This window comes from Ictidomys tridecemlineatus, unplaced genomic scaffold, assembly GCF_052094955.1.
Source record: "Ictidomys tridecemlineatus isolate mIctTri1 unplaced genomic scaffold, mIctTri1.hap1 Scaffold_5100, whole genome shotgun sequence".
NCBI lineage: Eukaryota > Metazoa > Chordata > Mammalia > Rodentia > Sciuridae > Ictidomys > Ictidomys tridecemlineatus.
The window spans coordinates 31,885-49,855 of NW_027523340.1; the positions used below are offsets into that span (position 1 = coordinate 31,885).

General features: G+C 48.6%; 1 protein-coding gene across 1 annotated transcript; it reads left to right on the forward strand.

Annotated features, from left to right (window-relative positions):
- Positions 1 to 1,324: 1,324 nt before the first annotated feature.
- On the forward strand, positions 1,325 to 10,054 carry LOC144373856 (uncharacterized). Its single transcript, XM_078036810.1, has 6 exons — positions 1,325 to 2,198; positions 3,712 to 3,826; positions 5,174 to 5,286; positions 6,765 to 6,879; positions 9,180 to 9,277; positions 9,444 to 10,054. Exons 1-6 carry the CDS (start codon positions 2,154 to 2,156, stop codon positions 9,663 to 9,665), a joined length of 708 nt encoding a protein of 235 aa, XP_077892936.1. The 5' UTR covers positions 1,325 to 2,153; the 3' UTR covers positions 9,666 to 10,054.
- The last annotated feature ends 7,917 nt before the right edge of the window (positions 10,055 to 17,971 follow it).

Consider the following 17,971-nt stretch of genomic DNA (forward strand, 5'->3'; position numbering starts at 1 on the left):
AATCTCAGGGGGGCCAACTAGCCCTTTTGTGGATGCACTGGGTGAGGCTTCATCTTAGACGCCAGAGCCTCTGGAAATTGTCGCAGAGGAGCTCAAGAGTAACAGTAAGTAGCACAGGGCAGGTGAGCCCAGCAGGCCCTCTAGTCTAATCCCTGATGAATGGCCCAGGACTCCTATTCTGACTCTTTATGTGTGTGTGTGTGTGTGTGTTTGTACTGATGGAAACTGTCCCATTGTGCTTTGACTCTAGTGTATTGGCACAAATCATTTTTCTGTTTGTCACCATTTCCATTTTGAACCCACCATTCTTGGTCCCAACCCAGGGTGAAAATGATCAGAACACGGAGGAGCCCTTCAGGGTACAGAGCCTTGAACCTTACAGGCAGGACCAGCTTAGGAATGAGCTCCTGCCTGTCATTTGTGGGAGAAACCTACATTTCAGCAGCAACATGGGGTTAATCTCCTGGGATTTCATCCCCACCCAGCAGGTGCTGGATCTCTTGTTCCCAAGGTAAGCACCAGACCACCAAGCCCAAGTGTGTAGCCCCCTCATGCCTGTCTTGCGGTTGCCATGTGCCTCTCAGGGACCCAAAGGTTTGTGATACCTAGTGAGATAGAGGACCACACTCATAGTGGAATGTCAGCCCCGAATGGGACAAGTCCTGGAGGTGCCTGCCACAGCCTTGCAAGGGGAGTGAACTTCCCCTCTCAGGCAGAGAAACCATTCTGACTCCAGCTGATCCACAGAGGTCCATGGAGCAGTCCCCACACACTGGGCACCACAGCTCAATGGTGTGCACTGAGCTCATTCCCAGGTGGACTCAGCAAGGCCAGGTGGTCTTTCTGGTGTGATGTTGGCTTTGTGAAGAACGTAGATCTGTGCCAGAGGCGTCTCAAAACTCGGGCCTTGGAAAAGCACTTTTCGGTTAATAAAGACATGTTAGTTTCCATAGTGGGACAGAGCGTCCTAGCTGGGACATAGCTGGACAGGGGCTTTGGACATGGCAGCTCCCACACCCAGAGATATGTGGGAATCAGCAGTTTGGGCTCATTCACTGATGAACATGGAGAAAGCACCCACTGTGTGAAGACACGTTTCCAGTCACGTTTCATAATTCAGTGAAAAATGGGGTGCAAATGACTGCCATTGTGTCCCTTTTCATGGGGGTCAGCCTCAAACCACAGGTGCCATGAGTACATATCCTACATGTGACTGTATCCCTGACTCCATGGGGCATAACTGCACGTTGTCCTCTTCAGTGACTATGGTGGACCCTTATACCAACTTCAACATGGAATGGGCTTGGGGTCAAGAGGGTGGGCTCCTGTTTCTAGAGTAGGGACCTGCAAGGTGATTTGACTTGGGAAGGCTGAGGAAAGACTGCTCTCCCCAATTCAGTTTTCTGCCTTCAGTGTAAGGTTTGGGGCTTCAACAGTAGGAGGGGTAAGGCAGGGAGTTGTAGGTAGTCATGGTCCTCTGTGGAAGGCCCTGGGATAATGGATCCCCTACTCTACACCTCCCTGTCCTCCCTCAGGGCCACAGAGATGTGGTCTGCACTCATGGGAAAAGAGAGGTCCACTGCTACTAAGGGGGACTCAGTGAGAGCTCACAGAGAATGAGGTAACATTGCAGCCCTCGCCAGGGGAGGAGGTGTCTCTTGAGCCCTGAGAAGAGTGGGCAGGAGGACAGACACTCCTGGAAGGTGCATTCCAGCTTGGAGAGCAGGTAGCCAAGAGGAAGAAGAGTGTCGGGCCTGCCCAGAGGAGGGGAGAGCTGGTCATACCATGAATCTAACGCTCCTTCGTTGAAGGTTCTTTGCCTAGCGACCTGTCCTGTCCCTGCCTGTACAGCCACTGTGTCTTGCCTGAGGTGGACTGGTGTGTTCAGAACCAGGGACGGTTCAGGAGGGTAGGGTCAGAGGTTTGCTCTGGAGGCCATGGCGAAGGCAAGGCCAGGGTTTTGCTGACTCCACACCTGCCTCCCCACAGTGCCTCATCTTCTTTTCTGGGAACCTGGGTGAACTTCCACACCGAGGCTTCCCATCAGCCTCCAGGCTCTCTGAGTCTGCAGCAGCTGCTGCCATACGTGTGGCTCCTCCTGAGTAGCTTTAACCTGGAGCACCAAGCACACCACCTGCTGGCCCCAACTGAAGATGGCATATCAAGCCAGGCAGAGCCTGAGAGCCAGGTGGACTGTGGTGAGTACCTAAGGGTATATGAGGAAAGGTCTGACTGTTGTTCCACTGCAGGGAGTCTGTATGCCTGGTGTTGGGTTGAAAATTAGGATAAGCCTTTGTCCATTCAGGAAGTGACCCTAGTTTGCAAAGAGGTCCTGTGTGGGCTAAGGGCCTGAGTTCTTCCTGGCAGCAGGGGTATTGTCTGTCTGTGCGAAGGTCAGGGCAAGGCAGTCATGTTGACATCTTTTCTCCTCTAGCTACAAGCTCAGTTCCTGTCACGGCTCCTAAGCCAACCCCAGAGCCAGAGCCTTCTCCCAGGGAAGGGGCAGAGCCGGAGTCCAGGACATCAGGGGTCTCCACTCAGTACTCCCCACGGCCCAAATATACCAATCCGATGAGAGGCAGGTGCGTCATTTGCATCTACCTGGAAAACGAAAGGACAACACAGTATAGGAGCATCCTGGTGAGTCTTCGAGCAGGGGAGTCTCCTGGGAGCCCACAGTGGGGAAGACCGAGTCCACAGCAAACACTTTGGACTAGGCCTGTCTTCTTGAACTGGAGCTTCTGGAAGGTCAGGAAGGAGAGCAGAAAGTGAGGAAGAGAGAGGCGAGAGAGCAGCAGCATGCCAGGTCTGGGTGCGAGTGGGCCTGCGTGTTTGGGGGTGTGCAGGTCAGAAGTGCAGGAGTGAGTGCTGGGTTCAGAGGAGGTCAGAGAAATATCAAGGGTACAGGCCATCCTCTACTGACCTTGGTATTGAGGAGAAGTGTATTGAACCGTGGAGGTTGAAGCAGAGGAGTTGGCAGTCATTTTCTTGTGTGTGGGAGCGGATATGTTGCTGGTTGAAGGGAAGGGAGCCATTGTAGAATGATTAGGGTGGGTAGGTGTGGGTCACAGACAACTGGGGGCCTTGGAGGGGCCCATTAGTGTCCTAGTTTGCATGTATGTGAATAGAGATTTAGCAGGTCTCTCTGCAGGATCTTCCTGGGTGTGGAGTATCCATCATGAGACTCTGGTGACCACCTCCAGGGGAGCCATGTTGAACCACTGCACCTGCTGGGTCCAAAATTCCTGACACCTCAGCAAGCACTGATACTCTTGAGCCCAGCAGCTTTCATGCCTAGCATTAAAGAGTCCTAGTGTGTGTTGTACCTGGGTGTCAAGACCAAAGCACCTAGGGTTTGTGCCTTGTCCACACAAAAATGCAGCTGCATCCCAGACCAGAGCAGGGATATGGAAGTCCACTGGACCATTCCTCCCATCTTGTTGGGACTAGAGTGTGTCTGTACAAAGCCTTTTGGTCCTTATTTTCTTGTCCCTGTAGGGCATAGCAGGTTGAAGCAAACTCTTGTACCAAGATTGGACTAGAGGCTCATAGGAAGACCCCACATGATCACATGAAGGCCTGAGGTAGCAGGGTATCAAGATGGTGCCCTTGTGTTGAGAGCTCTCTTGTCTCTGATTGTCCTCAAGCACTGTCCTCTGGGTAGCTACTCCCAAATTCCCTCTCTGATGAGCTTTCTCCAACCCTGCTCAGGTGACCTCCCAGGACAGGACTCCAGTCGTCATCCGCAAGGCCTTAGATGTACACTTGCTCCAGCAGAAGGATCCAAAAAACTATGAGCTTCTGCATATTGTCTGGAACGATCAGAGTAAGTGGAACCATCAGAGGGTAGGGAGCAGTGAGTCACAGTGGGCTCACGATAACTGGGAGACAAAACACAGTGTGTGTTGGCCCAATGCCCAGGAAGAGTATGGTGGGACTTGTGCACAAAACAAAGTGTAATGATGGGGCATAAATCTGCAGGTTATTCATGTTCCCCAGGGGCTGTGGACCTGCCTATCGTGTTCTTTCCTTGGCCTGAGGAGGCATTGCAAAGCTATTATCCACAAAGGGCCAAGAAGAGAGGCTTCTTTGTCTTGTGTCAAAGAAGACAGACAACCACAGGGTGCCTACTTTGGCAGCCTTTCCTGACCTAGATGAGTACATGAGAAAAGCAGTTCAATGAAGAATCATTTCTGGCTTCCAATCTTTTTATTCATTGCAAAATGAGTCCACTTAGGACTCAGTTTAGAACCCTTCACAGCTTGTAGACTGTTCTTGGAGAGAGAGAGGGAGGGAAGGAGGGAGAGAGAGAGAGAGAGAGAGAGAGAGAGAGAGAGAGAGAGAGAGAGAGAGACAGACAGAGACAGAGAGAGACAGAGAGAGAGAGAGAGAGAGAGAGAGAGAGAGAGAGAAAGAAGAAGAAGGAGGAGGAGGAGGAGGAGGAGGAGAAGGAGGAGTAGAAAAATGAAAATAAGTTGAAGGAGAAGACCATGAATAAGAAGTTCAAGATGACTATAAGAAGAAGCATGAGGAGAAGATGAAGAAGAACAAGAACAAGAAGGAGAAACACAAGGTGAACAAGAAGTATAACAATACATTGATTAAAAATGTGAATGAGAATTATACTCATGAGCAGGAAATGCAGTAGTGGGGAACTCAAGAGAAATATATTGCTCTGGATGGCACAGCCCTGCTGTGGACATCCTCCACCCATGCTCAACACACCTCCAAACCATACCCCTCCAATTAGTGTAGCCCTGTATGAGTGTATGAATCCACTGGCAAGGTGGAGGCACCCACCATCAAATGCTTTTCCCCAAACCCACCTGTGATCATTGCTGCAGTGGGGAGAAAACCTTCAACACATGAGTCTTTGGTGACCAATCCAGATACAAAGTCTAGCTGTTTCTCTTTGTTGGGTCCAACGTGAACTAAGAGGGTCTGGGGTACAAGGGGCTATTTCCTTGAAAGGTGTTCCTGTACTGGACCTCCTGTGCATAGAGGGTCCTCAGGGAGTAATCAGTGGGGAGTCTTTGGTGGAACAGTAGCTGGATTCGGGGGCTCTCAGGTCTGTGTGTGAGACCTGAGCTGGCAGAGGCTCTCAGTTGTGGGGGATGTTGGGTAGTGTATTTTTTGAGTGTCACCTACCACGCCTCTACCCCTGCCTCTCCAGAGCTGAGGGTCCCTGCTGATGCAAAAGTATATTACGGCCTGATTGGAGGAGTGCATTATAACTTTCTTCGGGAAACAGATGCCAGCAAGTCGTTGAAGGTCAAGCCAAAGGAGGTAAACAGTCACCTTCTTCACTCTTTACTCCTGGTGCCACTCCACATCCTCCAAGGGGACAAGAACCTCAGGTTCTGGATGGATGTTGTAGAATGCCCACAGAGCCAACTGCCAGGCTGGGTGGGGTGCAGGTGCTGGGCTTTGCTGATGTTGTCATCCCCCACAATTCTTGGAGCCTTCTGTGGCAGTGGCATCCAGGACCCCAGCAGCTGTGAGCAGCAGCTCTGCAGTGGCTGCAGGATCATTGCCCCAGGCCACCCAAAGCAATGAGTGGTGCATGAGAAAAGTCACCAGTAGCAGCTCCTCACTGCTTCACTCCAGCAAGCAGGTGGAAGACAACCGCTTTGTTTATGTCCTCCTAGAGGGACAGAGCCTGAGAGAGTCAAAGCGCATCCTGGTAAGCCTGACAGTAGGGCTGCCTCCTGGGTGTCCACACAGTGGAAGGCAGGAGACACAGCCAACCCCAGGGCTGTGGTGGGAAATAAAGAAGAGAGAGGTCCATCTTAAGGGCTTGACCTGAGGAGGGAGAGCCTCAGCATGCTCAGCTCCAGTGGTGAGTGGGTGTGTGTAGTGTGGGTTTTGCAGGCCAGAAGTGCAGATGGAAGTTCTGTGGACAGATGAAGTCAGAGATATGTCCAGGGTGCAGGCTGCAGTGCCTAGAACTTGGTATTCTCAATGAGTGAGATTGGAGCAGAGGAGGTGGCAGTGACTTGTCACATGTATAGGAGGGGATGTGTTCCTTGTAGCAGGGAAGAGAACCTCCTTAGCATGACTAGGTGTGGGAATTTGGGGTCGGGATCACCTGGGGGGTCATGCCAAAGCTTCGGAATGTTAGCCTTTGCATGTATGTAAATGCGGAGCTAAAGGGGTTCTTGGCAGAATTTCTATGGATGTGCAGTAGACACGCTAATGCTGCAGGTGTCCAGCTGCAGAGAAGACACATTCAGTGAATGCCAGTGCTGAGTCAAGTACATCATTACAACCAGACCTGCATTGAGCTTCCAGAGGCCAGGGCCTCTCAAGGCTATCATGAAGCACTCAAGTACACACTCTTGTATCTGAGTCTGTTTTGTGTAGTGGCAGTCAGGACCAAAATTTTCAGTGTGTCTGCCTCTTCCACCCACAAAGGCAGCCTGCACACCAGAGCACACTTGGTGCGCAGATCCCTGGCCCATTGCTCTCGTCTCAGTGAGATGAGAGTGTCTGTGCATAGGCAGTTTGGTCCTTTGACCTGAGTGGAATGTGACTCCCCAGGGGGAGGGGAGATGGCAGGTACAGGAAGATATTTGTACCAAGATTGTTCTAGTAGCACGTTGCAAGAACCCAGGGGGTATATGGAGGCTACACTCAGGTAGCAGGATAACAAGATTGTGCCCTTGTATATGTAGCTGAGATTTCTCCTGAATGTTTGACCACAGTCTTCTGGGTAGCTCCTCTAAAAGCCATTCTCTGATGACATTTATCCCACCCTGATCCAGGTGACCTGTGTGGATACGGTGAAGAGCCTCATCCGAAGGGCCTTAGACCAAAATTTGTTGCAGCATGAGGATGTGGACAACTTTGAGCTGCTGAGAATGATGTCTCTGCATGAGAGTAAGTAGGACAATCAGACAGTGGGGAGACATGATCCACAGAGGGCTCAGGATAACTCACAGCCAAGAGAAAGTGGGCCTTGGCCACAAAATACCAAAGTGTGGTGGGCCTGGTGCAGGAGACCAAGTGCAGTGATGGGCGTGTCCAATGTGGAGGTGCTCAATGAGGCCCAAGGGGGCTGCTGAACCTCCCTAAATGTATTCTCCCCTGAACCTGGTCTGGCAATGAGAAGCTAATATCCATGAGGGCAAGGCAGAGAGAGGCTCAATCCATCATCAGTTTGGTTTATGGCTCACTGATAAGGATGCCTTCAAATGAAGAGGAGGAGAACATGGGTCCTGATTGGATCAGCATTGCTATGGACAGAAGCAGCACAGGTCCCAATCCATGGCCAGGATATGAGAAGTCCTGCCTACTCACAGGAATGTCAGGATTGCAGCAACTGGGAACAGGACTCAGTGAAGAGGAAGTCAAGGCTAGGGGACAGCCTGTTTGGGTTCTTTTGGGAAGAATTCCAAGTCCTCTGTGCCTGGGTGCCCATCTCCTGAAGATATCAGAATGGCCAGGTTATTATTCCTTCCAGCAACAAAGAAGGGCTCTGAAGAACAGAGGCCACAATGCTGAGCTGTCCACAATTCCAGTGCTCTTTTCTTTCTTGTGAGCCAGACACTCCTAGCCTTCACCATCCCAGCCTGTCCACAATAGAACCCACCATCTGTCGGGCACGTAAGTGAGTTTTCCAATTTTCCCACACGACCTCATTTGGGTTGGCTCTGTCTCACACATGAGGAAGACTGAGGTGCAAGGAGCTGGGCAAGGGGCAGTGTCTGCGAATCTCAGGGACTTGGGAGGCAGTGCAGGAGGATGGGGATTTCCAAACAGCCTCAGAAACTTAGGGAGACCCTGTACCCAAGTAAAAAGGCCTGGGAATGGTCTCAGTGCTTAATTACCTCTGGTTTTATTCCTGGTACAAAAATAAGCCAGTCAATAAGGAATTACCAAACTGAGAATCTACGAAGATGATTTCAGAAACAGACTTTCAACCCAAGCATCAGTTGAGAGCAGGCTCCAACCAGGGGAGGTTTGTGTGTAACAGACGTCAAAAGGGAGGACTACGGGGGGCCTGGAACCCACTAGGTGTGATGGCATCTATGCCTTATGGCAGGAGGGTGGCAGTGATGCTGGCCCTCTCCTAGATTTTGGAAACCTTGTTTTCATTGGGGAAACTTTATGGAGGTGGAATCTATTTTAGCAATCCTGGTCTAGATGAGGTGCGGACTTCCATAGGTAGAAGCCTATCCAGAATGCGGTGTCTGTTATTCAGTCTTTCCTGATTGTGACAATGACAAAGAAAGGAAGTCACTTGTCTTTGGTCTTGGTTTCACTCCTGGCCATTGATTGAGAACTGATTTCATCTTGGACTACTGAACAGAGGCTGCATCTGGGCAGAAGAGTGTGATAGATTTGAACTCCTCAGGACGCCCCACCATTGCCAGAGATATAACGAGAAGGAGGAGGAGAAAGAGGACACAACTGAGTGGGGAGAGGATCACACAATGAAAAGCAGGAGGAAGAAGAAGAAAAAGAAGGAAGTGAACAGAAGGAAGGGTGGAGGGAGATACACAAGAAGAAGAACAAGAAGAAACCATGTAAGAACAAGAAAAAGACCCAGAAAGAACTACAAGAAGATGCAGGACAGAAAGAAGAGCCAGAAGTAGAACAAAAACCAGAATAAAAGTACCAAGCTGACAGCTCATGATGAGAAACAAGGGGAAGGAGAGCGAACCTAGAAAACAATAGAGTTCTCCAGGGCACCACCCTGCTGAAGTCCTCCCATGTCCATGCCCAACACACCTCTGATGGATACCACCTCCCCTCTGCGTAGTCATCCATGAGTGGATTCATCCAGGGCAAGGGGATGAATTCGCCCACCATCCAACGCTTCCCTGAATGCCCATGTGTGAGCATGGCTGCCCTGGGGAGAAAGGCCTAAGCACAGGAGCCTTTGCCAATCCTGATGCAGAGCCTAGCAGTGTCCCTTTGGCAGATCCAACCTGCACTGAGAAGTTCTGGGCCCGAGGTGCTGTTTCCATTGCCAGGTGCTCTTTTGGTTTAGAATCCTGTACATCATCTTCTCCAGGGAAGAATCACTGAGGGAGTCTTTGGTGGCACTGTAGCTGGATAGGAGGGCTCTCAATTCTGGTGCAGGCTCGCCCTGGCGGAGACTCTCAGGGGTTGTGTGTGTTTTCTGGTAAAATCCTTGAGTGCCATCTAACAATTCTCTCCACTTTGCTCTGCAGAAATCAAGGCCCCTGACCACTCACTCATGTATCAGTCTATGAATCCGCGGATAAAATATTTCATCGTGAGGAAACGCCCTGAGTTCAAGAGAAAGGGGGTAAACACCTACCTTATTCAAGCTGTACTTGTGCTGCCATTCCACTCCCACCTGGGGAAATAAGAAGCCTCAGCACCTGGACATATGTGCTAGAAGACCATAGAGCCAACTGACAGGCTGGGGTGGCTTTCTGTTTCTGGGTTTGCTGATGTTCCATCCCCCACAGTTCTCAGAATCAACCTGCAAGTGCTCCAGGCCGCTTTTCCAGGTGGGAGACACCTGCTTAATTCGTGTCCACTTAGAAACACAAAGTCCAAAGATGGCCAAGAAGGTCCTGGTAAGCCTGGGAGCAGGGGTGTCCCCTGGTGCTTACACCTGGGTGGGGAGCAGACACTGGTCTAATACCATGGACTACTCATGCCCTCTTAAATTTGGAGCTTCTGGATGAAAGGTCAGTGTGAAGGGCTGGAGCTGATATGAGGGAGAGCAGCAGCTTGTCCACCACCATGTCTGAGGGAGTCTGTATGTCAGGTGGCAGCATGCAGTCCAGAAGGGCAGAGGCAGGTATAGGTGACAGATGAGAACAGGCCAGGACCTAGATTGCAGGTTCCACTCTATGGGATGCTAAGGTCTATGGAGGAGGACAGCAGTGTGAGGTTCTGCATGTTGTTTGAACAAGGAGCTGAGAGGGTCTCTCTGCAGAGTCAGTATGGATGTGGAGCAAGCACACTAAATGTCCAGGTAACCCAATGACCACCCTTGCTGGATGAGGTGCCCTCCTACACCCCAGCCAGCACTGAGCCTCTGGAGGCCAGGAGCTCTCGTGGCTATCTTTCAGCACTCCTGTGTGTGGTCATGTTCCTGGGTCTGATTTGGGCCCTGGCAATCCAGACCAAAGCCTGTAGGTTTTGTGCCTAGGCCATTCCCAATGCCGCATGCATCCTCGGGCGGACCTGGGATCTTGGAGGCTATTGTCCAATTCCTCTCAACTTGTGGGTTGAGATTGCATCTGTATGCAGGTAGTGGGGTCCTTTCACTTCTAGAGGAGTGCAGCTCCACAAAGAGCAATGGCAGGTCCAGGAAGTCCTATGTACAAGGATTGGGCTAGTAGCCTATGGGAAGAGCCCATGCGATGAGCAGGAGGTCAGCCTCAGGTAGTAGGGTCATTGATGTTGCCCTTGTATTTAGAGTGGAGGTGCCTCCAGAATGCCCCTGCCCACTGTCCTTGAGTAGTCACTTCAAGGCCCATTTCCTGAAGGCCTGTCTTCCATGCTGCTCCAGGTGACCTGCCACGATCGGGCTCCTGTCGTCATCCGCAGGGCCCTCGAGCTGCACTTGCTTACTCAGGAGAAGCCGGAGGATTATGAGCTGGGCCAAATCATCTCTCACCGTCACAGTAAGTGGGACAATCAGATGGCAGAGAGCAAGGGTCAGGATGTGGACTCAGGTCAACTCTTAGCACCAAAGTGTAGTCTCTGACCCCCAAGAACACTCCAATAGGTGTGTTGGGTTCGTGCACAAAGCCAACTGCACTTCTGCTGGTGGAGGGTCTCGAGGTCCAATGGTATACCCCAGTGGATATTGTGGCTCCCCACCAGGTGCCTCCCCTGTACATGAAAAGGCATCCAAAGCTGACATCTTTGAGGAGTGAGGAGGAAAGCCCCTTTCCAGGAGCAGTATGCTTTTATGGTCTGGGATAGGAGTGGTTTCAGAGGAACATGGAATGCATGGGCTAAAGAGGGAACTGGCATTTTGTGGACTGAAGTAGTAGGATTGAAAGCCTTCTGTGTGACCAGAAAACCTCTGCCTTGGCAGGGCATTGCCAGGATTCTAGCAAGTAGTAACAGGATGAAATTGGGAAGAAAACACAGCCTGGGAGACAGCTTGAATCATCTGTCTTTGCATAAATTCCATGGTCTTCTGTACCTGAGTTCACTTGCCAAGGAGTGATCACAATAGTCAGGTTATGATCCCTAACTAAAGTCAGATGAGGGCTTCCTGAGCACGTAGCCACAAAGCTCATCTGATAATAATGCCAGCACTTTTTCTTGGTTGGTTGGTTGGTTTTTGTGAGCCAAACACCACAGCAGCCATTATCCCAGCCTATGTATGCTGAATACCACCATCTCTACGAGTTCTAGAATCACTTGTCTCCTATCTTAACCTACTGTTAGGTTAGTAGAATCAATGGAAGAGGAAGTCTGTCTTGGGCCTTGGTAGCCTTAGCAATTCATAGCAGAGATCTTCACATCCAACCCAGAAGGGATGGAGAACAGGCTCTAGGTTAGAGGAGGGTGACAGGAAACACGTGTTCAGAGGAAGGAGAAGCGGGCTGTTGTATTCCCCCACTTGGGGTCATGGCACCACTGGACCATACACCATGTTGGAGGGAAGCATTCCCTTTGCTGGCCTTTGGAACCATTGTTCTCAGGAGGGCAGCATTTGGAATGTGGCCTCCATTCTCAGAAGCCTGGTTCACATGGAGGTGGGCTCCACCAATGCAGAAGCATGGCTCTAATGTGGTATTTGTGCTGGTCAGCCTGTCCTCACTGTGGCCATACTTGAGGAATCCTCAGCCTTTTCTCTGGGTTTCACAACTTTCTCTTTGGTTGTGTACTGAGGCTGTCCATAAAGCTCTAGTGTGTGGCAGTGGAGAGCTTCTCAGCCCTTGCCAAACAGGCATAGACTGGGAGAGAGAGAACAAGGCTGGGAGAGAGGGAGAGAGAGAAAGATGGAGAAGGAGGACCTCTACTTGGAGAATGAGGATTCAGTGGAGCCTACAGGAACAAGGCTTATTGCCCAGGGCGCACCCCTGTTTAGGTCTTCCTCCAACCATGCTCAACCTTTCTTCCAGTCCCTCCCACCTCCCAGTAGTGTATTCATCTTGAATGAGAATTTTATGTTGACACCAGAGCACTCACCATCCAATGCTTCCCTCCAAACCCACTCATGAAGATGGCTCATGTGTCGACTGAATCTTTGGCACAGGAGCCTTTTGTGGGAGATTTCAGATGCAAACCCTAGTGGTGTACTTTGGCAGATGCAAGAGGACCTGGGATGTTCTGGAGTCCAAAGCCTTTGGTAGGAACCGACATTAGGTCTGTGGAAGTGCTCTGCCTAGTTTTTCCTCAGGGAGGACTGTGGAGGCTGTCTTGTTGGTATTGGTGCTGAATTGGAGAGCTCTCAGGTGTGTGGCTCTGGCCTTTTCTGGCACAGGCTCTCAGATGTTGGGGTGTCCCAGAGAGCACCTACTGAGCCACCTTATTTTGTATACCCCTCTCTTTCCAGAGCTGAGGATTCCAGCGCAGGCCAACGTATTTTACGCAAAGAACCCTCACATAAAACCCAACTTTGTGCTGAGGAAAAGGAGCCTCTCCCAAAAGAATGATGAGTGGATCCAGCCTCAACCTCCCTCTCGTCCTACAAAGAAGGCTGCAGCCCTCCTGAGGATGCTTGCAAAACCATTCTGCTGCTGTGTGCCTGGGCAGGGCTGAGGCAGCCCAGGAATATTTACATTGATAATTATTTTCTTCAAAGTTTGTATCTATAGTTTGCCATTGTCCTTGACCTTGTTTAGTAACATAGTTGTTACTCTATCCTGTATTTGTTGTTTCCATTAATATATTATTATTTTAAAATATATATGTTTTTGTTTCCTGATCTACTGTGATGATTTGAGTATACTAAATGTAGCAGTGATTCCTAAAGGACACATCCAAACAAACAGGAAGGAATGTTTCCTTGTATTAGCAAGAAGTTTGGTTTTTAGGAGTTTGGCAGATGGCATTATCTGAGTCAGTTTTCCAATGGGGGCAATGAAGTATCGGCTATCTTGGTACAAATACAAACAAAGACACACTAGAACGCATACACACACACACACACACACACACTAGAGCACACACACTGACTGAGCGATAGATACACAGATGGAGTTGGTCTCTTCTGAAATTCTTTGGAGATGTGGTTCTGATTTCTCCCATTTTGGAGTATTTTCCATTGATAAGGTGTCTTGCAAATGAATTCCATGTCTGAAGAAGACATGCATGTGTACTTCACATGCCACTTTCTACATAACCAGAAGGTCATGTCATGTAATATTTTTCATGCAGCTGTGTTTTCACTGTGAACCATCCCATGAGGTCAGCTGTGGAATTCCACTGGTAGCATCACAAAGGAGATCCACTCTTTGGATTTGGGGATATTTCTGATTTTCTTGATTCAGATTGGAAATATATATATATATATATATATATATATATATATATATACATACATACATATATATATGGTTTTTGATGAAAATTCTGCATTTGATGATAATGAATGCCATGCATCTAGGATTCTGTAGACTGCAGACAATGAATGGATGCCTACTGTTGTCTGGACTGGTCTGCAAAGTCCTGTAGCATCTGAGCATGTGTGAGGGCTGTACAGGTCTTGCCAAAAGTCCAGGTCTGATGATCCTGCACAAAGCTTAGCTAGTGGTCTCCAAAACAGCATAAGGGCCAAGGAGAAACACAGTTCCACACAGAAGTTGGGAAGCTACCTTATGAAGGTAATCATATGTATGGCATCCTCTTGTTAGGTCCCTTTTTCCATTGGGCCAGAACTGTTTTCTGAATGTGCTTGCTGAGAAGAGCTTGGAATTTTCTATCTGAAGCAGTTTATGCAAGCTGCTTCCACTTGCAGGAACAAAGTGTGTTCTCATTGACCACTTTGGGCTTTCCCTGGTTCAACTAGAGTGTGTCAGAAGCACTTGTAATGATTGGCATTCACGGTTTCACATTGAAGCCTCTGTGCCATCTGTCAACCACTGATGGCTGCAAGTGGGGAATGGAAGCCATTTGCTGCAAGCAGTTTCAACTTGCAAGACTAACTTTGTTGTAAGTAGGCACATGGTGTATTTTTCTGTGTGAGCTAGAAGAAAGAAAAATTGCTCCTTACAGGTGACAGGCATGCTTTCACATTGAAACCTCTGTGCCATTGATCAAAAACAGTTCACTCATTTGGGTACCTGCACTTCAAGTGTATATTGTAAACAAATGTGACAAGTGGATATCAGTGAGACTTTGGAGAACTGATCTTCTCAGCTGGTCCTCTTTCCTCCTGCAAGTTGGTGATCTCTTTCTGGTGCACTTTGTGTTTCATGCCTGAACTGTGCTCTGAATGTGCTTGATGAGAACAGCTTAGAAGTGCAGAAGTAAAACTGTTTGTGGAAGCAGCTTCAAGTAGCACAAGCTAACTTGTTCTCAGTGAGCACATGGGGATTTTTCCCAGGTTGAAGAAGTGTGAATGAGAATGGCTTCTCAGAGCTGGTAGGCATGTTTGCATTTGGCAAACTTTGCCATCTGTCACACACAGTTCCTTGCATGTAGAAACCTGCATTTCAAGTGTTCTCAGAAAGGTCCGATGAGTGGGTTTCCATGGAATTTTGTGGAGTTCATCTTTTCAGCAGTCCTCATTGCCTTCTCAAAATTGGTGATCCTGGGTGCAAGGCCTCTCTTGTCAGCCAACATTGTATTTTGGGCCTGACCTCGGTTCTGAATGTGCTTGCTGAGAGTAGTTTGGGAGTGCAAAAGTAAAGCAGTCTCTCAGCAGCTTCAACATTCAGGAGCTCATTTTATTCTCAGTGAGCACATTAGGGTTTGTCACTACTTAAACTAGCATGAAGAACCACCGCTTCTCAGAGGTGGCAGTTTCCCTTTGAAGTATTTGTACAATTGGTCAGTGTGAGTTCAATGCAGGCAGGCACTTGGATTTCAAGTGAATTCTGTGACAAACAATTGAGCAATGGATTTCAATCCACCTTGGGGAATTGCTCTTCCCAGTGGGCCCACAGTTCTCCAAGTTGCTGACCTAGGTCCAAGGGCACTCTTGCTAGCACTCTTTGCATATGGGCTGAAACTGTGCTCTGAGTGTGCTTCCTGAAAATATTTTGAAAGTGCAGCACAGAAGAATTTTGGCAAGCAGCTTCCACATTAGGAAATGACATTTTTCTCATCGTGCCCATTGAGCTTTGATCCTGGCTGAAGTAGCCTTAAATCCAATGGCTTCTGAGAGCTAACAGGCACAGTTTTCATTGGAAACAACTGTGCTCTTGGTCAATGGTAAGTTGGTTGCTGTCAGGCACCTGCAGTTTCAATGAGTTTTTAGTAAAAGGAGACCAAGGGAATACAATGAAACCTGTGCAATTCATTTTCTAATCAATGTTGGTGATGCTAGACCAGAGTGGACTTTTGCAAGGATAATTTCTCATGTTTTTTGCAGGAAATGTGTTCTGAATTTGCATCCTTAGATGCATATGTAGGGGGAAAACAGAAAAATTTTGTGCACAAGTAGCTTTGTTCTCAGTGAACACATGGCGATTTTTCCCTGGTTGAACATGCAGGAAGCAGAACCTCTTGTCAGAGATGATGGTACCATTTCACTTGGAACCATCTATGCACTCAATAAAGCCGAGGTCATTGTAGTCAGGCTCATGCAATTTCAAGATAGTTTTTAGAATCCGTTTGAGGAATGGATTCCAAAGAATCATGGAGGAATTGAACCACCCATCAGACCTATCTGAGCAACTGCTCCAAGGTACAAGGGCTCTCCAGCTAGTGCACTTTGGATATTGAGCCTGCACTGCTCTCTGAATGTGCTCATTGAGAAGAGTGTGAAGTGCAGAAGAGAACCAGGGTGTGCAAACAGCTCTAGAGTGTGAAGTGCAGAAGAGAAGCAGGGTATGCAAACAGCTTCAATTGCAAGATGTAAAAGTGTTCCTAGAGAGCACATTGGGATTTGGGCTTGGTTGAACTAGTAGGATTTGGAACCCCTTCTTAGAGCCAGCAGTTCCGGGCTTTACTTAGAAGTTTCTGTGTCTTGTATATAGCAGAGTTTGTTGCTTGTGGGCCTTTCATTTCCAGTTAGTTTTCAAAAAAAATTGAGAAAAAGATTTCAATGAAACTCTGGGCCATTGATCTTGTCAACCGTCCAACTTTCCATGTGAATACTGGTGATGATGTTAGGTCCAAGGGCTCTCTGGGTAGCACAATTTGCACTTTGGGTGTAAAGTGTTGACTGAACTGCTGGCTGAGAAAAGCTTGGAAGTGCAGAATGGAAGCATTTTGTGTAGGCAGCTTCCAATTGAAGGAACGGTCTTGTTCTCTGTAAGCACATTGGGTTTTGTTTCTGGTTGAAGCTGCATGAAGCAGAACTGCTTCTCAGGGCCGGCACTCTCACTTTCTCTCTGAAGTATCTGTTCCATTAGAAATGCAGGTTCCCCTCATGAAGGCTCCTGCGTTTCTATTTTGTTTTCTGAGTAAGGGGGAACCATTGATTTCAGTGAAACATTGGCAAATGGATTTTCTTCAGAGGGCAGCTTTCCTCTTTAAAGTTGGTGATCAGAGCTACAAGGGCTCTCTTCTAGGTACACTTTTCCTATTGGGCCTGAAGTGGGTTCTGAATGTGCTTGCTCAGGAGAACTTTAGAAGTTCAGAAGTGAAGTGGTTCATGCAAGAGTGTCCACTTGCGGCAGCAAAGAGGGTTCCCAGTGAGCAATTTGTGGCTGTCCCTGTTTGAACTAGAGTGCCACAGAATGATGTGTAATAACTGGCAGACACAGTTTCACTTTGAAGCCCTTGTGCCATCAGTAAATGTGTTTGTTGCATGTGGGTCCCTGCATGTCATTTATCACTAAACTCATCCAAGTCCAGCAGAACACGAAGCTCACATATTGGCAAGGAAGGCTGTGCTTGAAAACATCTCAAGCCCTCACGGGTGTCTTCAGCTGAGAGTCTGTAGCATTTCCTCCTGGGGCCTCTTTTCCAGTGATGCTGCCACCCTGCCCTCACCAGCTTCCCTCCCTTTCCCATCTTTCTTCTCTCTGGTCCACTCCTCAGATCCCATCCTCCCTTCAATAGGGCCTCATCCAGGAAGCCTGCCCATGTGCCTCCCACTTGATTCAAACTTCTCCAGTGCACTTGTTGTCAAAGCAGGGAGTCTGAGGAGAGAGGGGCTCTCCTTTCTCCACATTGAAGTCTCTCAACAGGGAGGACTCTGCTCTGGAGAATGAATCTTCTAAATGTTATTGGGCTGGCTTTTGAAATCTCGTGTGGTTTGGCTAGATATAGAATTCTTCCATAAAATAAAGCATGATGTACACTTAGAGAGCATTTTCGCTTCCTTCAAGGTGAAGCAGAAGCCTGCATTCCCAGCTGCACAGAAGTGTCTGAGGGCCTTGTCTCCCTTAAAACCAAAGAAGAAAAACAGGTCATTAAACAGGCACATGGATTAGAGTACATGATCATTGATCCCTCCTCCCTGGAGCCTTCCACATGCCCATCTTCCACATTCACAGAGCAATGCTTGGCCATTCTCAAGACAGGGAGACCATGATGCTCACCACCAGGAAGTCAATAGGAACATGAACAGAGCAGCATGGATTGCAGAAGGTGGCACACCAAGGATCTGCAGCACAGCTGGTAGAACACAAGAGCTTAACTTCAGTATTGACTTTCTGCCACCTGCCAAGTATGATATTAGTGTCAAGCACAACATGCAGACATGCAAGTAGCAGGTGACACCCCACATCCATTCACAGAAGTGGGCAACATCTTCATTGGAACAAGGAAGTATCTTATCCTTACTCATAAAATTCATCAGGCACAAAGAATAAAATGGATGCATTTTATTCTTTGTGTCTCATTTCACTATTATGTAACTGTTGAAATTCCCTATTAAATAATACCTCCTCCAAAATAAAAAATA